At 44.2% G+C, this 23,913-nt stretch overlaps 2 protein-coding genes across 4 annotated transcripts in view; both read right to left on the bottom strand.

Moving 5' to 3' along the window:
- Snupn (snurportin 1) overlaps positions 1–10,556 on the bottom strand; it is a 36,236-nt gene extending 25,680 nt beyond the window's left edge. Inside the window, exons 1-3 of one of the 3 annotated variants that reach the window (XM_048417132.3) lie at positions 10,445–10,556; positions 3,486–3,648; positions 1,084–1,228 (exon numbers count right to left, since the gene is read on the bottom strand). In XM_048417132.3, coding sequence (XP_048273089.3) covers positions 1,084–1,228; positions 3,486–3,643 — 303 coding nt within the window. In that variant the 5' untranslated portion in view covers positions 3,644–3,648; positions 10,445–10,556. The other 2 variants (XM_087905688.1, XM_087905687.1) reach the window with 2 other exon arrangements.
- A 5,826-nt stretch (positions 10,557–16,382) lies between these two features.
- On the bottom strand, positions 16,383–17,398 carry Imp3 (IMP U3 small nucleolar ribonucleoprotein 3). Its single transcript, XM_048417242.3, has one exon. The coding sequence runs from the start codon at positions 17,315–17,317 to the stop codon at positions 16,763–16,765; it is 555 nt and encodes a 184-aa protein (XP_048273199.3). The 5' UTR covers positions 17,318–17,398; the 3' UTR covers positions 16,383–16,762.
- Between the last annotated feature and the right edge of the window lie 6,515 nt (positions 17,399–23,913).

Genomic DNA, 23,913 nt, shown 5'->3' with positions numbered 1-23,913 from the left:
TACCTGATACCACCCTAATGTACAATGCCAAGACTAGCCTCCCAATACTCCAGTAGGGAAAAACTACCAACTGAGGAAGGGATGAGGACACTGGGATGGTGGGTAGGCCTCATCCAAACCAACAACTATGGTGATACTTTGTTTATCTTGCCTGAAGATCAGAGTGCAGAATTAAATCACTAGAGGCCAAGCAGTGGTGGCACATATCTTTTATCCCAGGACTCAGGAGACAGAGGCAGAGGCCACCCTGGGTTACATGAAATTGATCCAATCTGGGCTGGAGAGATGGCTCAGAGGTTAAGAGCATTGACTGCTCTTCCAGAGGTCCTGAGTTCAATTCCCAGCAACCACATGGTGGCTCACAACCATCCGTAATGAGATCTGGTGCCAACTTTTGTGTGCAGGGACACATGCAGGCAGACCATTGTATACATAATAAATAAATAAATCTTTAAAAAAAAAAAAAAGAAATTGATCCAGTCTAAACGGGGAACAGAGCTCACACAAAGGTGATCCTAGCACTCTCTATATAGTCCTGGCTGTCCTGGAACTCACTATGTAGATCAGACTGGCCTTGGACTCAGAGAAATCCATCTGCCTCTACCTCCTAAGTGCTGGATTAAAGACGTGCGCCACTATATCTAGCTTCATCAGTGTTTCCAGTCAGCCAGCAGAACTTTAAGCCAACTCTGCTATTATCCATTCTCTCTACAAATACACCAACAATTTCTATTCATTAGCCTTGCCCATCCCCATTTTTAGTTTGTTTTTTTTTTTTTTCAAGACATGGTTTTTCTGTGTATCAACCTTGGCTGTCTTGGAACTCGCTTTGTAGACCAAGCTGGCCTCGAACTCACAGCCATCCGCCTCTGCCCACCAAGCACTCGAATTAAAGACATGTACTATCACCACCTAGTGCCCATCCCCCCCCCTTTTTTGGCTTTTTGAGACAGGGTTTCTGTGCATAGCTTTGGAGCCTGTCCTGGCACTCGCTCTGTAGACTGCCCATCCTCTTTTTATAGCAGCATTTATTCTGGTGGGTTTTGACTACATGTGGAGAGAGTAAACCTTTGGAACACTCACTTGATTAGCATAGCGTTTTGGTAACTTCTTGCCGGGGTCAATGTCCATTTCCTCATCATCTTTCTTATCTTCTTCCCCACTCTCCATCCCTGTCCAGTCATCTTCAGCCAGTCTTCTGGCATGGTTCACATAGTCTAACCGCTTGCTGGAGGAGAAAAGATAAGGTCAGATCTATGCATACTATACAAAGATATCCCACAGTGTACAGATGTCATTCAACTAAAGGATACAAATATGGAAGCGACTAGGGAAATCTGGTGGGGGTAAGAAATAACAAAACTTCTTTTGTAAGGTTAAACAAGTGACTGTCACCTCACAGTTCCTAAGCAGGGAACGCCCTCTGAACAGTCTTCCTCGGTTTCTAAAGAATGTTCAAACTAGGGGCTGGAAAAGTGGCTCAGCGGTTGGGAGCACGACTGCTATCCCAGAGGACCTGGGTTCAATCCCCAGAGCCCACATGGAAGGTCAGAGCTGTCAGGAACTCCAGGATCAGACACCCTCACATAGACAAACATGTAGACGGAGCACCAGTGCACATAAAATAAAAATAAATTATTTTAAAAATGTTCAAAGTAAACCATCCTTAGAGGAATTTCCAAGACTCACTAGCTGAATAAGCTGAACCCATATTACTCCACTACACTCCAGATGAGAAACATTTCCTGCCTGGCAGACTCATCAAAAGCCCAGAGATGGGAAGGAGGAAACACTAAAGGCAGTGAGAAGTCCAAAGCAAGAGACACTTCTGAGCGTTCCACTTCAGACAGCATGTTGATCAAACAGACAAGCAAACACCCCAAAACTCAGGCTTTTCTTGTTTGACTTTCAAAAGAAGCTACTTGGCTTGACATCTTTGCTGGTGTAGTGGTACACATTTTTGATCCCAGTACCCCAGAGACAGAGGCAGGGGGATCTCTGGGAGTTCAAGGTCAACCTCATCTATATAGTGAGTTCCAGAATAGCTACATAGTGAGACCTTGACTCCAAAAAGAAAAATAAATAAATAAATAAAAAGAGCCAAGAGCCCGGCTTGTCCCAGCAGTGGTGGGACATGCCTTTAATTTTAATCCCGGCACTCAGGAAGCAGAGGTAGGCAGAACTGAGTTCGAGGCCAGACTCGTATACTAGAGTTGGACTCTAGTGTCCAATCCGAGAAGGAGTCGCCCCCAGAGACCACCTCATATACCACAGCCGATGCAAAAGCATGAGGATTTTATTAATTCTGTCATGACAGGGTCCCTCAGCATTCGGGAAGCCGAGAGACCCCGACTAGCTAGTACAGTCTACTTTTAAAAGAGAAGGCCCCATAGAAACAAGAGGGGTTATTCCTTGACCATTATGATTGGCTTATTCGAAAAGGGCTAATACCAATAATTGACTGGAAAACTATTGTCAGATCAGATGAGGTAAGAGGTCATTTTGACCCCGTTTCCCAGGGGACTGAGTCAAAACATACGTGTATGGGTAATTGTTCAGGAACTGAGTACGTGCATGTGTAGCTGTTAGGTCCTTGGTTCCCAGGGGAGGAGGGGAAGCACTAAGGCACAGAGGCTGAGAGGCAAAAATGGCTTCAGAATTGTCTTAAAGTCTTAACAAGAGCAAGTTCTAGAATGTACAGGGCTACACAGAGAAACCTTGTCTCAGAATAGCCAAAAAAAGAAAACAGGGAAGGAAAAGAATGAGTGGGGCTACAATCAGCAAACAACTCAGAAATGATCAGGGATCGCCTTGTTAAACCCATCTACTGGCAGTGCTGTGCAAGTGGTACAGCTGTGGCTAGTTTCTTCCAATTCGATTTTTCTTAAGTTAGGACTCCAAAGAGGCCAAAGATGCACTGAGAACAAAGGACAGGCCTTGACCTCAGAGAGCACAGCCTAACACACACCTATCTTGCCCTTTTCCTGTTTGTTCATTTTGGCACTGAGAATTAAATGTAGAGAAAATATTTCCACTGAATCTCTGTAGAATTAACAAGAACTTCCGAGGGCACTACAGAGACATTTGGGCTGAAGGCAGATGGGAAGCCATACCAAGACCATCATCAGAGTGAGTGAGAAGCCACACATCAGCAATACAGGGAATGCGGGAGTAGGAGTCCAAATTGCAAAGTTCAGTAGTGTTGCCAGGAAAAATAGAAAAATGTAACCAAATAAGCGAGCTTTTGCTTCAAAAGTTCAGTTTGTCCTTTTTTTTTTTTTTAAAATATGCATAAAATGTACGGATAATGTGACAGAATTTACCCTGGTAGACAGGAAATACCCTTCTTCTGTAAGGGGTATGGAGAGAAGCCTAGTGGATAGGAATAACCTTCTGTGAAGGGGTTCTACAGAGAGAAGTCTAGTGGCTTGTGAATGATTCACAGCTCCCAGCATAAAGAAGCCAAGGAGTTGAAGCACCCTTACGATTTCTGTAGTTCTAGCAACTGGCGGCGCCGCTCACTTTGCTCCAAGGAACTGTACTTGGACTTGTACTGGGATAGGCGAGGGTGTGGGGCAGCCGTGCTGTTCAGTTCTTGAGACACAGAAAAGCTACCAGCTAGGGCTTGACTCAGTTCTTCCATCTTCCCTAGAAAGGAAAACATAAAATGGTTCCCTTATTTATTTCATCTTTTGATAATAAGGCAGTTATAATTTAAACAAAAAACTCTCACGTAACCAAAATTAGTTATTTCTGTGGAGGGAGACAAAAGATAAATGAGTTATATATTAGTAATTGTAATGTTATTCTCTATTAGTACTTTAATAACAGAAAGTTTAATAACTGAGGGAACAAATCTAACACCAATCATTAAATAAAGTCCCTTTACTGCCTTTTTTCTGCTTCTCATCACAATAAGCTACCTCTAACATCCAGTGATGTGAATGAGCATCTTAACTTGGTTCCTAAATAGTTCTAAAGAGTCATTATTCAATAACAAATATAATTCTGATGATATTTTTTATTTTTCACCATGTAATCCTGGCTGGCTTCAAACTTACATAGACTTGCTCTCACCTCTGCTCCCAGGTGCTGAGATTAAAGACATAGTCTAAAAAGGAAGGAAGGAAGGAAGGAAGGAAGGAAGGAAGGAAGGAAGGAAGGAAGGAAGGAAGGGCCGGGTGGTGGTGGCGCGCGCACGCCTTTAATCCCAGCACAGGCAGAGGCAGGTGGATCTCTGTGAGTTCGAGGCCAACCTGGTCTACAAGAGCTAGTTCCAGGACAGGCTCCAAGGCCACAGAGAAACTCTGTCTCGGAAAAAAAACAAAACAAAACAAACAAAAAAAGGTATGGTAGCTCACTCCTATAATACCAATGCTTGGGAAGTGAAAGCAGGTAATCAGGGGCTTAGGGCCATTCTCAGCCATAGACAAAGTTTAAGGCAAGCCTCTGCTATATAAGATCCTGCTTCAATAAACTAAAATAGGGCCAGGTATGGTGACACACACCTTTAATCCCAGTATTGAAAGGCAGAGGCAAGCAGATCTCTGAATTTGAAGCCAGTCTAGTCTACAGAGCAAGTCCCAGGACAGCCACAGCTACACAGAGGAAACCCTGTCTCAAAAAACAAACAAACAAAAAAGAACTAAAAAAATTAACGACCAAACCCAAAAAGACAAATCTCTCCCAACCAATCCACAGGTTGATGAAATGGACAGTACTCAAGAGAAGAAACACAAATGGCCAATTAGTATTTTTTCAAATGTTCAACAGGGGCCAGTAAGATAGCCCACAAGGTAAAGACATTTGCTCCCAGGTCTGAGGACATGAGTCTGATCCCTGGTGAAAGGAGAGAACCAATTCCCAAATGTCCTCTTGCCTGCACACGCAAGCTATGGCATACATGCACACACAATAAATAAGTGTAGTTTTTTAAAAATGTTCAACATCAGAGAAATGTAAATTAAAACCAATTTGAGGGGCTGCAGATATGACTCAGCAGTTAAGAGCACTTGCTCTTGCAGAGGACCCAGGTTCAGCGGTGCACACTCACACATGCAAACAAATGCTCATACAAATTAAACAAAAAAAAATAATTAAAAGAACACTTTGCTATTCATCTCACCACAATCAGAATGGTTATTAGAAAAAAATAAATAACAAGTGCTAGAAAGGATGTGGGGAAATATGAACTTATATTTACTGCTGGTGGAGTCTAGACTGGTTCAGCTATTATGAATATAACTAGGGATGTTTCTAAAAAAGTTAAAAATAGAACTACAATATGATCCAGCAATACTGTGGAACTCTGAAGCCATTTCTGACAACTCTCAGTCTCAGCAGTAATGCTCCCCCCTTTCCCCCGGGAACCAAGGACCTAACAATTGCCCACACACATACTGAAATGTTGGGAACTTTCCATCAACTCCCTGAGTCCTTGTGAATGATCTCCAAATAAAACTCAGTTATTGAATAGGGGCAAGATAACCCTTAGGTGTTGACTCAGTTACTGATGTTTTGACTCAGGCCCTGGGAAAGGGGCAAAGCGACCCTCAGATGTTTTCCCTTACCTCATCTGATCTGGCAACCACTCTCCAGCCAGTTATTGGTAATAGCCCTTTTGAACAAGCCAATCATAATAGTTAAAGAACAACCCCCAGACACCCCTTCCTTCTGTGGTTTTTCCCTTTAAAAAAAAAAAAAAAAAAAAAAAAGCCTGTACCAGCCATTCAGGGTCTTTTCGAGCCTCCTAAATGTTGAAAGACCCTGTCATGACAGAATTAACAAAATCCTCAAGCTTTTACATCAGCTATAGTGTGAGAGATGGTCTGGGGGCTGGGTGGGGGGGACTTCTCCTCGGTGATTGAACACTAGGGTTCAACAATACCACTTGTACTAGCTAATTTTATGTCAACTATGACAAAGTTAGAGTTGATTCGGAACAAAGAACCTCAATTAAGAAAATGTCCCATGGAGCTGGAGAGACAGCTCAGCACTTAAGAGCATGAGTTGTTCTTCCAGAGGACCCAGATTCAATTTCCAGCGCTCACATAGCAGTTTACAACTGTCTGTAACTCCAGTTCCAGGGAATCTGACACCTTCACACAGGCAAAACATCAATGCACATAAATTAAAAAAGATAAAGAAAATGATCATGGACTGAAAAGATGGCTCAGCAGTTAAGAGCACTTATTGCTCTTGCAGGAGACCTGGGTTTAACTGACAGCACCCGCATAGTAGTTTATAACAGCCTGAAACTCCAATTTCAGAGCCCAATGTCTTCTTCTGACTTCCAAAGGCTCCTGCACTCACTTGGTATATAAACATACACTTAGACACACATAGACCCCCCCCAAGTAGAGTAAATATTTAAAATGTAAATAAATACAAATTTAAAAATTAAAGTAAGAAAATGTCCCCCAAAAGCCGGGTGTGGTGACACATGTGGCTTTAATTCCATCACTTGGGAGGCAGAAGCAGGCAAATGTCTATGAGTTCGAGGTCAGCCTAGTCTACACAGAGAGTTCCAGGACAGCTAGGGCTACATAGAAAGACTCTCAAACAGACAAAAGGAAGGAAGAGAGGGAGGGAGGAAGGGAGGAAGGAGGTAGGAAGAGAGGGAATTCTCCCAGCCGATTGGCAGATTAAACAAGCCTCCAGGTTCCTGCCCTGCTTGAGTTCTTGCCCTGACTTCCTCAATAAAAGACTGTTACCTGAAATTGTAAACTCTTTTCTCTCCTTAGCTTTTGATTATAATGTTTTATCATAGAAATAAAAAGCTGCTGGGCGGTGGTGGCACACGCCTTTAATCCCAGCATTCAAGAGGCAGAGGCAGGTGGATCTCTCTGAGTTCGAGGCCAGCCTGGTCTACAAGAGCTAGTTCCAGGACAGGCTCCAAAGCTACAGAGAAACTCTGTTTCAAAAAAACCAAAAAAGAAAGGAAGAAAGAAAGAAAGAAAGAGAGAAAGAAAGAAAGAAAAGAAAGAGAAAAGAAAAAAGTTAACTATGACACCACTCCTGGGAATATACCCAAGGACTCTATGCGCTACCCCAGAGAAACATGCACATCTATATTTATTGCTGCATTAGTCACAACAGCAAGGAAACAGAACCGGCTTAGATAGTCAACAGAAGAGATAATGGCAACATACAATAACCAGGTATGGCACATCTTTAATCCCACCTCTTGGGTGAGACAAACAGATCTTTTGAGTTCCAGTCCAGTCAGGGTTAACATGAGACCCTGTCGAGAGAGAGAGAGAGAGAAAGAGAGAGAGAGAGAGAGAGAGAGAGAGAGAGAGAATATGGCATACGTATTCAGCTATAAAGGCTGAAGTAGGAAGGAAAACGGATGGATCAGGAAAGCAAAATTTTAAGTGAGCAATGAAGACTTAGTAAAATAAAAAAATGCATGTTTTCTGTCATATGTGGATGCTAACTTAATATTTGTATATAAGTAAATAAAAGGATATGGAGATGGGTATAGGTAATTAAATTAGATAAGAGTTCACAAGAGAGAAGCAAGATGTATTGAAAAAGGTGTTTGGGAGGGGAGTTATAAAGATGGCTTAGCAGTTAAGAGCACTGGCTTCATGTGAAGCATAGTGGTGCATACCTTTGGTCCCAACACTTGGGAGGCAGAGGCAGGTGGAGTTCTGTGAGCTCAAGGACCAGTCCAGTCTACAAAGCTTTTTCTCACCCGCACTCCGAGACAGGGTTTCTCTGTGTAGCAGCTCTGGCTGTCCTGGAATTTGCTTTGTAATTTGTAGACCAGGCTGGCCTCAAACTCACAGAGATCCACTCCACGTGCCTCTGCCTCCTAAGTGCTAGGATTAAAGGCATGCACCAGCACCACCCGGCTACAAAGTTAAGTTTTAAGACAGACAGACCCTGTCTCAAAACAAACAAACAAAACTGGCTGATCTTTTAAAGGTTCCAAGTTAAGTTTCCAGCAGCCACATGGCAACTCACAGCCATCTGTAACTCCAGTTCCAAAGATCTAATGTCCTCTTCTGGTCTCTAAGGGCACCAGGCATGGCTATGCTGCACATATACACATACAAGCAAAAACACTCATACACAGGGAATGGGAAATAAAGATAGATCTTTGTAAAGGAGGACAGGACAAAAAAGAACATGACATGAATGCAGAAAGAAGGCTGGGAGAAAGGCAAGGGGGGGAGGGTGTGTGAAATGGGTGGGAAGAGAAAAAGATTTTGTCTGAATATGTCACAATGATACCTAATTCTTTGTTAATAACAATAAATACATAAATGATAAAAATGTGGTAACCAGGTGCAGAAGTGCACACAGCACCACAACACCCAGGAGGATACTGCAAATTCAAGGTCAGGCTGGTCTATATATTGCCTTCCAAGCCAGATAGAAAAACATTAAGGAGGACCTATTCCAAAATAAAAACAAAACTGTGATGAGTCAGGCATATAATCTCATAATCTCAGCTACTCTGCAGGGTAAGGAAGAGGATGACAAGTTAAAGGCCTGGCTTGGCTACAGAATAAGTTCACAACCAGCCTGGGTAACTTGGCACGACCCTATCTTAGGAAAAAGAAAGGAGAGTAAAGAAAAGGAAAGAGAAAATTAGGTGGGACCAGGTTCACTAATGCCTAAAATTCCAGCACAAGGGGATGAAGGCAGGAAAGGAGGATCAGCAGTTCAAGGCCAGCCAGAAATACGTAGGGAATTCTAGTTAAGTACGGGACTATTGAGACCCTGTCTCAAAAAACAAATGGGCTGTAGAGATGGCTCAGGAGTTAGGAGCACTTGTCACTCCTGCAGAGGAACTGGATTCAATTCCTGGCACCAATACAGTGGCTCACAACGAATCTGAGGTCCTCTTCTGGCCTCTACAGGCAAGCACATGGTGCACACATAGTATAAATCTTTTTAAAAAGGGGGTAGCTGGAATTACAGCTCAATAGAGAAGTTGCATGCAATGCTCCTGGTTCAATTCCCAGTTCTTCAATCCCGGCTGGCTTTGTAGCTCAGTGTCAGTGTTTGGCTTTGATTGGCCAGGAGGGTAGAATGAGGTTAATACACACAGATTCACCACTTTAACCATTTAAGTACACAGTTCTGCAATGGGGAGTAACTTTACATTGTTACCAACTGTTTCCAGCTTGCAAAATTAACCTTCTAGCTGGTTGTGGTAGCATGCCCACCTTATCCAAAACCTGGAAGGTTGAGACAGTAGGATTTCACCAAGTTCCAACCAGCCTGAGCTACAGAATAAAACTATCTTATTAAAAGGGAGGAAAGGGGCTGGAGAAATGGCTCAGAGGTTAAGAGCATTGCCTGCTCTTCCAAAGGTCCTGAGTTCAATTCCCAGCAACCACATGGTGGCTCACAACCATCTGTAATGAGGTCTGGTGCCCTCTTCTTGCCTGCAGACATACACACAGACAGAATATTGTATACATAATAAATAAATATTTTTTAAAAGATTTTGAAAAAAGGGAGGAAATAGAGATTGGATGTAGGGTGGGAGAGTACTGGAGAGATGGCTCAGCTTTTGAGCTATTAGGTTAAGAGTACTGGCTGCTCTTCCAGAGGACCCGGGTTCCACATAGTGGTTAATGAGCATCTGTAAAGCAGTTCCGGGGAACTGCAGCCCTCTTCTTTCCCCCCAGAAGTGCACCCATGTGGCGCACAGACATGCAAGCAAAACAACTATACACATTTTCGTTTAAATGTGCATACATGACGCATAAAAATAAACAGGGGGGAAAAAAGGATGGGAATATACCTCCGTTGGCAAAGCACTTGCCCAGTATGCACCATATTTGCACCAGGCCTTGGGTTTGAAACCCAGGAGGAAAAAAGAAAAAGAAAGACAGCAAGCTGCATTTCTATATCCTTAAGACATTAAGAGTGCTTCTTTTAGAAAATGTGTTAAGTGACATACTATCAGTCTGAATTTAAGGTTGTGTATCAAAGTATTTGTAATACAACTGGGAGTATTAGGGTAATTACTGAGCTCCCCTCCCCCGCAAGGTATCCTCAATAGTATGCCACTGAAACCGTCCCTAACGGTACACTAGAGGGTGGCACACGCCTGCAATGGCAGTAAGGCTGAGGAAGGAAACGAACTCCCAAGAGTTAGGCCCACGGAAGCCTTTTCCCCAGTCCGACAGATGCTCCCTCAAGGCGGCCGTGGACTCTGCTGTCCTCCCTGTCACTATCCCCCCCCCACTCCCACTATCTCTCTAGTGATGGGGTGTCTCTAGCTCACCCTGCCACACAATAATAGTCCTCATGAGATCAGGTCAGATTCCCTGGCATACAACGGCAGAAATATGGCCAAACCCGACATCCTAAACTGGTTGGCCTGTCCGGGTAGCTACTGGAAAGGCAAAGTCCTGGGCGATCGGAAGAAGTTACAGCTAAGTCGCAAGAAGCGGACAGGGCCAAACTCGAGACTTACCGCACCGAGAAGCCAGTCGCGCACGCCGCCTCCGCCTCCACGGACTGACCAATTAGCTGCCCTAACGGAGTTAGACCCTCCCCCCCTTTAGGATTAGCAACCAAACTTCCGGTTCCGCCTACCGTGGGGCATCGCGGGAGTTGAGTAGCGACAGGCCATTACTTCCGCCCTGAGTACCGGGCTGGTTTAATGCGTCGGGGAGGACTAACAGGTTTGGTTTGGCGTTTGTTCCGGACTCTGTGTAGATGGTTAGCGATGCGGAGGCTTCACTCCTGAGCACAAACTTGTCCCGGGTCGTTGGGCAAACAAAGCCCTGACTTCGTGGCCGTCACCTCTCCGGGTCTGCCCAAGGTCTAGCACTGCACCCACTTTACCTTTGTCTTGCCTGTGTGGTTTTCTGAATGGCATTCCAGTTTCGAACTAAAAGACTTCTTTCCCCATTCTCTCTTCTAACTGAGTGGAAAGGAACCTGGCTTGGATCTTGTTAGTTAGCGTTCAAAGATCCTAATAAAACCAATAAACAGTGTCTGCACGATAAGATTATTGTTAGGGTGTAAAATAAAAACACCTCTGGAGTTTGAGGCCAGCCTGGGCCAAAGCTACAGAGAAACCCTGTCTCGAAAAACCAAAAACAAGCCCCCCCCCCCAAAAAAAACCAAACAAAAAAACTTCACCACAAGTAGCTTCTTACTGAATGCTTACAATGAGCCAGATGTATTGCTTTACTTAATTTACTCTTCAGTGAACAGGAGTCTGCCTCTTTGGATGTATCTCCGTAGGGTGTTTTCTAGCATTCTAGCATGCACTAATGCCTACATTCTACCCCCAAGACCACATAAATTTGTAGTGCACCTACCTGTAATCTCAGCATCAGGAGGTAGGTAGGTAGAAGCAGGTAGGTAGAACACAAGTTTAAGTTCATCCTCCACTACATAGCGATCTAGAAGCCAGTCTGGGCTACATGAGACCCACTCTTTGTAGGTTTTGGGGTTTTTGCTTTGTTTTGTTTTTCGAGACAGGGTTTCTCTGTGTAACAGCCCTGGCTGTCCTGGAACTTACTATGTAGACCAGGCTGGCCTCAAACTCAGAGATCCCTCTGCCTCTGCTTCCCAAATGCTGGGATTAAGGGTGTGTGCCACCACACAGCTCTTGATAAAGTTTTAATTTGCTGAATGCTTGACTGCTACAGAACTAAGTTAGCCATTACTATCATAACTATACAATAGAAACAAGCTATCAAAAGTTGGTACATGGGGGCTGGAGAGATGGCTCAGAGGTTAAGGACGCTGAATGCTCTTCCAGAGGTCCTGAGTTCAATTCCCAGCAACCCTATGGTGGCTCACAACCATCTACAATGAGATCTGGTGCCCTCTTCTGGCATGCAGCCATACATGGAAACAGAACACTGTATTGTATACATAATAAATAAAATCTTTAAAAAAAAAAAAGTCGGTACATGTTGAGACTAGAGAAATTCAAGATGAGGACTGGAGAGATGCCTCAGCTATTAAGAGCAATTGTTGCTCTTGCAAAGAAGACTCAGGTATAATTCCTAGCACTTACAAGGCAGCTCACGTTGCCAGCAAAACACTTAAAATTTAAAAAAAAACAAAAACAAAAACAAGATGCCTATCTCTTGGATATATAACACTATCCATTTGCATGGGAGCTCCAGGCACCCAAAATTGCACTGAGATCGTTTTTAAATTTTTCTTTATTTGATGAATAAATATTAAACTCCTGCATTTAATATTAGAACCTTGCAGAGTGTAAAACATAAACTTGGCCCATCCTCAAAAAGGAGGGACAAAATATCACTGAGTGGTAGTGGCTCACACCTTTAATCCCAGCACTTGGGGGTCAGAGACAGGCGGATCTCTGTGAGTTCGAGGCCAGCCTGATCTACAGAGATAGTTTCAAGACATCCAGGACTTTAAAAAAAAAGAAAAAGGTGACAAAATATACACATATAAAAATATAAAAATAATCAGGAATCAGGTTGTGGTGACCCTTGACAGTAATCCTAGCACTTGGGAGGTGGAGGCAGGAGGATAGGCATTCAATCTGGGCCACATGGGATCCTGTCTCAAAATAAACTGACAAAAATTCTAAGTGAAAGTGCTTGGACCCGCCCAGCCTTAGACTTTTGTTTTTATTTTGAGGTAGGGTCTAGTTCTATAGCCTAGACTGACCTCAAGTGCTTGTATAGTCTTAGCTGGCCTCAAGTTCTCCTGCCTCCATGACCCAAGAGCTGGGATTGCAGGTGTGTGCTACCACACCTGGCTTCAGCTTCAACTTTGACATTGTTGTAGGGGATTCACCAGAGAAGACTGCTCAGACATGGGTTTAAACCAATAGAAGGTGTTTATTAGCCCCCAGCGAGTACATTGGGCGCTTGGGATGCCAGTGTAGCCCCAAGCCTTTCTCAAGGTGAACTTTTAAACACAAAACCATGCTCTGGGCTGACACACTTCAGTTAAGAAGAGCAGTTAGCCAGAGGTGGAACTACTTTCTGAGTTCATGGCCAGGCTGGTCTACAAAGCGAGCTCCAACACAACACTGAGACCCTTATTTCTGCTGTCTCCAAAAAAAACAAAACCAAATAACTAGGAACTGGGTATGATAGTGCACACTTTAATCTCAGTACCCAGGAGACAAACAGGAGGAGCTCTGTGAGCCCAAGTTCAGTTGATATACATAATGAGTTCCAGGACAGACCCTAAAAAATAAAAAAAGTAAAAGGAGAAACCTGATGATGACTTAGGCCTTTAATCCTAGCACTTTGGAGGCAGATGCAGGCAGATCTCTGTGAGTTCGAGGCCAGAACTGGTATAGAGGGTCCAGCCTCTATGAGTTTGTATGCTCCAGGGTAGGGGCATGTAGATTAGAAATGTTATTAGGCAAGAAGAACAGAGATATGAAAGAAATACAAAGACACAGGATAGTACCAGGAGGACAGCCCAGTGAATACTGAATTCAGAACACGCCACGTTTATTTTCCATTTGCTTGACCCCGACAGATGTCACCCCAACGTGTGGCTATTACAAAAGAGTGAGTTCTAGGATACCCAAGAACATTACACAAAGAAACCCTGTCTCAAAAAGCAAACAAACAAACAAAAAAGCAGAACTAGGCTGTAACTTAGTGGTACAGTGTTTGTATAGCATGCATGAATAAAAAGACATAAATAGACTACTGTTGCTAAGAGATGCCGTAAACACCTCTGCGCAAAGTGGCCACAGCGATTATTTTTTTTAGATTTATTTAGACTCATTTTATGTGTCTGCCTGAATATATGTATGTGTACTGTGTGGCTGATGCTTACATTGGTGGGAAGGAGGAATCGGATCCTTGGAACTGGCATTACAGATGGTTATAAGATACCATATGGGTGCTAGGAACCAAACCTTAGTTCTTGGCAAGAAAAACAAGTGCTCTGAACTGCTGAGCTCTCTCTCTATGCCATATTTATGTGACAGGGTCACATACCTTAGCATAACTGACTTCATGGTGGAAGTGCAATTCATGCTATAAAACAGCACATAGCACCACCAGCCAAAATAAAAACAAAGACGTAATCCATCAAAGTCCATTGTTCCAGGAAAGTCTCTAAGTGAAATAACCTTGTTTTATTGGCTTCTATAGTCCTGCTTCTGGCTGTTCTTTTTAACTGAAGTGTGTCAACCCAGAACATGGTTTTGCGTTCAAAAGTTCACTCTGAGAAAGACTTGGGCTACACTAGGATCCCATGCACCCAATGTAGTCGTTGGTAGGCTAATAAATACTTTCTATTGGCTTAAACCTATGTCTGAGCGGTCTTCTCTGGTGAATACCCAAGTTATTTATAACAACCAGACATCCTAACTGAGCCGTCTCTCCAGATCATTCTTCATTCTTTAATTAGTATTAATTTTATGTGTGTGGGTATACACAAGTAAGTGCGGATGCCTAAAGAGACTAGAGGTATTTCACGCCCCTGGAGCTAGATTTATGGATAGTTAAGTCTGACAAACTGGTCCTCTGTAAGAGTAGAAGAGGCTCTTAGCATCTGAGCCATTTCTCTGTTCCCACTTTCAGCAGCGGTGAGAGTTGAGACAGGGTTTCTGTGTGACCCTTCCTGTCCTAGAACTTGCTCTGTAGAACAGACTGGCCTCGAACTCCTGCCTCTGCCTCTGAGTGCTGGAATCGAAGGACTGTGCCACCACTGTACAGCTCCAGTTCTGTTCCGACCACCTCTCACCTTGAGTATCATCTTGTTAGACCACTTCCCAGAGGCATATCTTTTTTTTTTTGACACTTGATCCTTACCTTACCTCTCCCAGATGTGTACTTCTCTCTACCACTGTTCTGAAATGGTCTCCTGTAACTCAGTCTGGGCTCAAAATTCTGATCCTTTGGCCTCCACTTTCCAAGTGGTAGTTTTAAAGGCACATAACATCACATCAACCTCTTTGTTCGTTTGCAAGTATGTCTATGTGCCATGTGCATGCCTGGAGGAGGACACTGGAGCCCTTGGAACTGTTGTAGTTTCTGGAAAAACAGCTAGTACTCTTGACTGGCGAGTCATCTCTTCGGTCTTTTGTTTTGCTTTTTGAGACAGTCTGGTTGAGAAGCCTTGGCTGACCCCAAACTTGCAATGTTTCTCCTGTCATTACCTCCCAAATACTTAGTGGACACCACACCAGCTCTGCCTAACTTTTTATATAGCATCCTGCTGAGACCAGTCATTGCCTAGTATTGCTACTGGCTTGGAAACTCAAGCTGAGACTCTCACATATCTTTTGCAAGCTGGCTGTGCTGACACTGGCATTCTTAAAAGGGAGTATCCTAATCCATTTATCATGCAATCAAATACTCTTGACCCATCTTCCATTATCATCCGAAAAGTGGAGAGTAACTGGTCTATTTAAATGGGTTGTTGGAAGGGTTATATAGGTTAATACATATTACCTACTCAAAACTGGGTCTAATATCTGGAAGCATCTCATGGTACCTTCCCTATTTATTGTTTGCTTGTTTTAACTTATTTTGTGTGAATACACACAAAACACCACACATGTGGAGGAGTCAGCTGTCTCCTTCCAGCATGTGGCTTCTGGGAATAAACTCGGGTTGTCAGGTTGAGCAGCAAGATGGCCCACTGAGCCATCTTACCTGGCACATTAATGCCCCCACCTAGTGAAGTAGAGAAAGCACATAAAACCTAAGCCTTGTCGGGCCGTGGTGGTACACGCCTTTAATCCCAGCACTCAGGAAGCCAGGGATATTCAGTGAGACCCTGTCTGGGGGGGGGGGGGGGGGGGGGAATCCTTATCTGTATCAGTGCACACTGTAATCCTAGCACTGGAGGATCACTTCAAGTTCCAGACCTGCCTGACTTGTATATCAAAACCTGTGTAAAAAAATATAAACACTCTCACCCCAAAAACTGACTTAATATGCTGGGCTCTGTATGCATTCTGTCTGGGCTAAAACTTGATTCTCTCTTCACCAATTCTATTGCTTTATTTTGTTCTTTGCTTCGTTTTTGCAGTAGGGGTTAAAACCGAACCCATGACCTTGTACATAAGACAAAACACACATTTTACCACTCCTAAGAACATCTGTTTTCATGAACCTCCCGGGTCACTTCTAACCACTAGCTGGCCAAGCTACAGGGTGATCATTTCCTTAGGCAAGCAAACACTCCAGGCCTTTAATATGGTATTTCCTGGGGCTGGACTATCAACAGGAAGTCTTGTGGATAAAAGCTCTGCCAAAACATTCATTCCGAGAAAAGGGCTGGTGACAAATCTGCTCAGCTAGTCCAACACCGTGCAGCCTCCACGTGAGGCTCCCGCGGCAGACCTCACGCCTACAATCCCATTCCCACACTTAGGGTTCATTTGCACGATCAACAGATATGGCTAGATAAAAACCTAGGTAAGAAGACAAGTATTTGCACTTAACAAGGTGGTAGGGGCATTTATTGGCATAAGTTAAAGATTTCTTTAAATGAGAGTGAACACTTAACATTCAAGCTGTTGTTTTTACATATAAAAACAACAAAAAAAGTTAACCCCAATTCTCCATCTGTACAGTCCTATTTCAAGACGATAAAGCAAAGGAAGAAAGGGGTAACGTCCTGCTTCTACACCACCAAGTTTAAGGCATTAGCAGCTAACAATCCCCAGTGCAATACAAAACTGCTTCTCACTGACTCCTAAGACAGTCATTTAATTATCAGTTCAAATTCGAAGAAAATTTCCCGGAACACAAGGGGCGATTCCTCCCATCCCCGGGTCAATGACCTGTAGTTGCCACGGGGAGAAGCCTCGCTAAGCATCCAGATCAAAGTCATCGCGTTCTTCATTGTACTCCAGCACGTGCCGCTTAATCTTGGACGAGTCCACCCAAGTGACAAAGTCCTCCATGCTGCGAGTGACGAGAAAGGCGGGATCGGTGACCACGTCAGGGCCGACGCGGACGTGACCCTGCTCCACAAAGGCTACAGCAGCCTGGAGGTGCTGCGCCATGCGGAGCTTGAGGAGCAAAGTGGGCAGGCGGCGGCGGCAGAAGGACGAGGCTGTGACGGAGTCGCAGAGCTCGAGCGAGCCGCGCGTGGGCACCAGGCCGAGGGAGTAGAGCTTGTCCAACAGCGCCGCCGTGGCGCGCACGCGGAACGGGTCGCGTTCGGGGAGGTCGCGCAGGCGCCGCGCCAACTCGCGCACGGCGCGGCTCAGCTGGTTGTAGCGCGTGTACTCCTCGCGCCGCTGGAGCCCGTACCGCCGCAGCACGCGCAGCTCGTGAAGGTTGTGGTCGGTGACCTCCCAGTTCAGGAAATCCACCTGCTTCAGCAGCTTCTGCTCGTGGAACTTGAGCTTCCGCACCATCGTGGAAAGAGCCCGAGAAAGCTGAAAGCACGCAGAGAACGCAGCACAACTTCCGCCTCGGCGCGGGAAGACCCTCCCGCCCCCCCCCGCCGCCCACACCTCTAAGCCAATAAAAAGAAAGCTGATGACCACGCTCTCATTCCAATTTTCATTGGTCCAACTTGGAACTTCCTGTCGGGGGAAAGGCCAGAGGGAGGTCGGGAGACCGTGTCCTGCGAAGACGGTTGCGCCTCGTAGCCGCGGGTGGGGGGTGAGGGTGGGGCTGTCACGTCGCCTAGTTCTTGAACAATTTTATCTCAGGTACCTGTCTTTAGTGACTCCGACGAGAGTTCCCCTCAAGAGCTGCAAACGTCAGTTTCGGGAGAGCGGAGTGACTGCTTTTGAGGGGATTTACTCTGCTAAAAGATGTGGTTAGAGCTGTGCGAACTTCTCCGCGCTAGCGGTCCCTAGGACTGGCCAATAGTCCCACTCCGGCCAGCAACGAGTCTGTCACTGCGCTGGGAAAGGAATTCTCTCCTTGCCAAATAGTACTGAGCAGCACCAAATCTATGGCATGCCCGTTTCCTGGTCGTTTCCTAGACGCATGGAAGCAGGGTGGGAAGCAGTCCTGACATCTAGCTTTTACTTTTTTTGAAACAGTGTGTCTCTCCCGAGGTAGCCCAGGCCAGCCACGAAATCCCCATGATCCAACCGGCCTCATTCTTCCAGAATGCTGAGATTACGAGCATGAACCACTACGGTCATCATATTTATTTTATTTTATTGAGAGACAGGGTATCTCTACGTAGCCATGCCTGTCCTGGTACTCTTTAGGTACAGCAGGCTGGTCTCGAACCCAGAGATCCCACACACTTCTGCCTCGCGAATGATGGAATTAAAGGCTTGCTTCACTACTCCCGGTTCTTGTTTTACAGGCGATTCTATGTTACTCATGTCGGTCCTGAGGTTCTGTGTTTCCGGCAATCCTCAGTGGTTAATGATACCCACCCAATATGAGAAACTCGGTGTAAATATAAGTCCTAGTCCTTTCGTGTGAAAATACCTTGTCTGACAGAACTAAGATCAAAAAATTTCTACTGAACCCCCACCCTGACAGGCCCTTTCCCCCTTCAAATCTCTTCAAACCCCACCAAACCCCATCAGACCTCACGCTCTGATGCCATGACACATAAGCCCCATTTCCGAGGTGAGGTTGTTGTCCCTGTCTTTATCAAAGAACAGTCTGCGTCTGTTAAGATTTGGTTTCCAGGTCTGCTCAGATCTAACATCTCTGGTACAGAAACCTCAAAGGAATTTCATTGGGGTTGCAATGTCAGCCCTTTTCCTGGTCTCTCTCCTTTCTTCTCTTCTGCTCTTCTCCTTCTCCAAATCCCTGAACTTGCAACCAGTCTAACACATGGACCCTGTTTGGTGTCAGTCTAGGCAATCCATGCATGAAAGTTCCAGGGACAGAAGAGTTCATTCTTCTTGTAGCCCAGAGAAACACTCACTGCCCCCTTTCCTTTTTGTCATCCTCAGGGCCTGGAATAAAAAGCTCTGTACAAATGTGGTACAGACAGACATGTACACCAAATAAATAGACACTCTTAACTGCTGAGCTAGCTCCATCTACAGTCATCCCATCCCTACAAGGAAATACACTCCAAGATTTTCATAGACTTTAAAGGGAGTTGAAGTAATCGGTTTAGCAGTTAAAAAAAAAAAAAAAAAAAAAAAAAAAAAAGCTTGTTCCAGGCAGTGATGGTGCAGGCCTTTGTCTTTTTTTTTTTTTTTTTGTAATTTTATTAAATTATAAAAAGTTTCCATTTACGCCCCTCCTCCCAACGCCCTCCCACTCCCCCCCTCCCTCTCCTCCTCCCTCTTTGTCCCCTAGGGAAGTCAGGGTCTCCTGCCCTGTGGGAAGTCCAAGTTCCTCCCCCCTCACTCCAGGTCCAGGAAGGTGAGCATCCAAACAGACTGGATCCCAAAAATCCAGTATATGCAGAGGAAACCAGTCCCAGTGTCATTGTCAATGGCTTCTCGGAAAGACTGCAGGCCAGCCACATTCAGAAAATCCGGCCACGTTCAGAGAATCTGGTTGGATCACATGCTCGTTCAGTCACGGTCCATCTGGCCTTGGTAAACTCTCATTAGATCCGACCCCTTGTATCAGTGGGTGATAGTATCCCTCGCAGTCCTTCGTCATTTTCTTCCTCCTTTTGCTCCTCGTTTGGATCTTGGGGGGCTCAGTTCGGTGCTCCAACGCGGGCCTCCATCTGTATCGTCATCCAACGCCAGATGAGGGATCTATGGTGATAAGCAAAATATTCATCAGTATGGTCACGGGCCAAGGCCGGTTCAGGCACCCCCTCCTCTGTCCAGAGAACAATCTGGGGATCTCTCCTTGGACCTGGGATCCCATATATAATCAAGTCAGGCCTTTGTCTTTAATCCCAGGCCTCAGAAGGTAGAGGCAGGGGAATCTCTTGTGAGTTCAAGGCCAACAACTGGTCTACAGAGCAAGTTCCAGGATAGTCAGGGCTACACAGAGAAACCTTGTCCCGGGGGAAAAATAAGAACAACAACAAAAACCAGCCAAATCTGATGATCTGAGGTTGGTCCCTAGGATCCACATGGTGAAAGGAGAGAAATGAATCTCTTAAACTGTCTCTGACCTCTAAGGCATGCACTGCAGCACACACAAAATAAATTAAAATATTTTTTTCTGCTTTTTGTTTTGTTTTTTTTCAAGACAAGATTTCTCTGTATAGCTTTGGTACTTGTCCTAGAACTAGCTTTTGTAGACCGGGCTGACCTCGAACTCACGGAGATCCGCCAGCCTCTGCCTCCCGAGTGCTGGGATTAAAGGTGTGCGCCACCGCCACCCAGCAATATAAAAATTTTAATCAGAAAAAAGAAATTCAAAGAGCAACTTGACTGTCGTATAAGGAACAATGTTTTGTGTGTGTGTGTGTGTGTGTGTGTGTGCGCGCGTGTGTGTGCGCACACGTGCACAGAAAACAAAAGCAGGCTACAGTAGCCACCCAGGTCAGATCAGAAAGAAGGTACCTGAGCCAGAAAAGCAGTACTAAGGTGTTTGTAAAAAGGAAATGACCAAATGATGAGAGGAGTCAAGGATGATTTTTTTTTACATACCAACAGTTTAGCTATGTATATATACATAATCACCCGAGATGGGGAAAGAAGATACAAGCAGAGAACATTTGGGGATGGGCAAGATCAGAAAGCCCATTTTGTAGATGGTAGGTTGGAGACATCTATTAAAAAGTTCAAATAGGAAGGCAGGGGCAGGCGGATCTCTGTGAGTTCAAGGCCAGCCTGGTCTACAGAGCGAGTGCCAGGACAGGTTCCAAAGCTACAGAGAGAAACCCTGTCTCGAAAAACCAAAAAGTTCAATTAGTGCTGAATGACTTTAATTCAAGCACTGGGGAGTTAAGGGCAGGTGGATATCTCTGTGAGTTCAAGACTAGCCTGATCTATATAGAGTCCTAGGACAGCCAGGGCTATATAGAGAAGCCTTGTTTTCTTTGTGTGTGTATGTATGTGTGTATTTTTTTTTTTAGGGTAGGAGAGTTTATATCTTTAATCCCAAGATTTGGGAGGCAAAGGCAGGTGAATCTCTTTGAGTCTGAGACTAACCTAATTTACACAGTGAATTCCAGGTTAGCAAGGCCTATACAGTAAGATTCTGCTTAAAAAAAAAAAAAAAAAGCTGGCAGTGCTGACACATGCCTTCTCAGGAGGCAAGGAGGCAGAGGCTGGCAGATCTCCGTGAGTTCGAGGTCAGCCTGGTCTACAAAAGCTAGTTCCAGGACAAGCTCCAAAGCTCCAGTGAAACCCTGTCTCGAAAAATCAAAAATAAATAAATAGAATAAAATAAAAAGTTCTAGGGTGATTGGCAGTATTAAGAGATAACTTGGTTTGTAAAGGTGCTAAGCCTGATCACTTGGGCTCCACCCATCTCTGGAGCCCCATGTTGGAGGGAAAGAACAGACTCCCTTGTTCTCTGGCCTACATACACACAAACACACACCAAATAAATGTAATAAAAAAAATCCCAATTTCCTAAATGGCATTCAGAGCCACCTTTTCAGGCAGGAATGATGAGGGTAGGAGATAAAAATGGGACAGGCAGTTTAGAGACAGAGTCAATATCTGTATCCTTTGTCATGAGCTAAAAATGTCCTAACTGTAAAAACAAAAACAAAAAAAAAAGAAAATATATACATACACATAGAGATAGAAAAGACAAAGACAGAAAGAGAAAAGAAGAAAAAAATAAAAAAATTAAAATGTCCTAACTGGAGGCCAAAGAAATGCCGAAACTGTAGGCTTTAATCCCTGGTCTGGTTCCTAAATGATTTTAGTATTGTTACTTCAAAGGAGGGACTGGTGAGAACAGATAAAACTATGTCAGATGGAAAAAGAGCCCAAAGCAGCCCCTCATAAAAAGTCCTCATTGGAGGCCACAAATATCAGAGGAGTTCTATTTTCTGCTTTTATTGTCTTCTAACTAGTACCTCTCTCTAAAGGTTTTAGGGACTGTTCCCTCCCCATATCTCACACTAGTTTCTGTCATTTTGCCTCCTGTTTGCTTGTTTGCTTATTTATTTGTTTTGAGACCGTTCTTAATCTTGTTTTGAACTTAATCTGTAGACCAGACTGGCTTCAAATTCACAGAGACCTGCCTGCCTCTGCCCCCAAAGTGCTGGAATTAAAGGCACACACCACCAAGCCTGGTCATTTTAGCTCTATTGATACTGCTGCCTCAGCCTCCCAAATTCTAGGATTACAGGCATTCACTACCATGTCCAGCTTCTGAGAAAATATCTTCAAATATGTGGTCATCATTCTAGTCTAGTCTGCCTCCAAAGGACTCTCAGGTTTCCTTTGCCCCAGCCTTTGTCCCACCACTGTTGTGGAATATTAATTTAAGGTGTGTTACATTTGTTTGCTGCGGAACATTTGTTGAATGATACAAAGATTGCTGCATTCTTTTATGTTGTGTTTGTTTAACTCTGTGTTACTGTGCCCATCTTCTAATAAAGAGCTAAACAGCCAATAGCTAGGCAGGAGAAAGGGCAGGCAAGGCTGGCATCAGAGAGAATAGAGAAATCTGGGAAGAAAAAGATCTAGGAGCAAGAATGAGGAGAGAGGAGAGGAGGACTCCAGGGGCCAGTCACCCAGCCACCCAGCCACCCAGCCAGACACAGAATAAGAAGGAAAGAAAAGATAAACAGAAATAGAGAAAGATAAAAGCTCAGGGGCAAAAGATAGACGGGATTAAAAATAAAAAAACTGGCTAGAAACAAGCCAAGCTAAGGCTGGGCATTTATAAGAAAGAGTAAGACCCCATGTATGATTTTATTTGGGAACAGGGTGGTGGGCCCCTCAAAAGAGTAAAGAGTTTTGTTTTTTTTTTTTTTAAAAAAAAAGCAACCAACAATATTTTGACACCCAACAAGGGGCCATATTTCCATAAAGGCCCTGGAAAAGCTGAAAGAAAAAAAAAAAGAAAAAAGAAAAAGGAGCCGGGCAGTGGTGGCGCATGCCTTTAATCCCAACACTTGGGAGGCAGAGGCAGGTAGATCTCTGTGAGTTCGAGGCCAACCTGGTCTACAAGAGCTAGTTCCAGGACAGGCTCCAAAGCTACAGAGAAATCTTGTTTTAAAAAAAAAAAACAAAATAAATAAATAAATAAACAAACAAATGAAAATAAAGAAAAAGAACGGGGCTCCTTTAAGAAGTACTGCTGTTCAGGTGGTATAACAGCACTAAATAAAAAAGCCGAGTTTGTGGCAGCCTAGGTACTGGCTTCCTCCCCTAGGAAGGCTGGATGTAGTTCCTGGTCATGCACCTCCAATCTGGCTGTGAGCTTTAGGCTTGTCTTTCACAACTGGAAAGCAGGGGGCAAGGGGCAGCCGTGGGTCTTGCAAAGGATCCAGGTGTAGCTTAGCAGTCTAAAATTTGCTCGTACTGTCAAAAGAGACTAGAGATATGCAGCAAAAGAGGTCCAGACAGCAAAACTGCTAAACAGGTTCCAGTGCCTTTTATAATGTGTATAGGCTTAAGAAAGAAGGAAAACAGATATGGACAATATGGAAAGAAATAACTTAAAAATAATAAAGTTTTTAAAGAGAAAAGTAAAGTAGTAAAAAGAATAAGCCACAGAGAGATGAAAAATATACAGGGAGTCTGGATTCTATATGCTATTGTGTTGATTTTGAATTTTCGAATGCAGATAAGCAAACAACAGCTGCTTAGAGACATGGGATTAAAGAGGGACTGATGAAATTAACCAGCCTAGATATTTTAAGGATGCCTTAAATTTAAAATGGAAGTTTAAAAAAATGTATTTGTAAAATGGAACTTAAAAGATGCATTGAGAAGCTGTTTTGCTTTTGTTCCCACTATGATGGCCTCAAACATAGGATCCTCCTGCTTCAGTTCTGCAAGTGTGTCTCCAAGACCAGTTATTTATTCATCTTCATAGGGAGTCAAATCCAGATTGTATCAATGAAAATGAGTTTTGAAGCCAGAGGTCTGAGAATCACATCCCTTAAAACAGCCAAAGGTCCCAATTTTTTTAAGGTTAT

The sequence above is a fragment of the Myodes glareolus genome, chromosome 4 (genome assembly GCF_982192425.1).
Source record: "Myodes glareolus chromosome 4, mMyoGla1.1, whole genome shotgun sequence".
Lineage (NCBI taxonomy): Eukaryota > Metazoa > Chordata > Mammalia > Rodentia > Cricetidae > Myodes > Myodes glareolus.
This window is presented reverse-complemented; position numbering and strand designations above follow the sequence as displayed.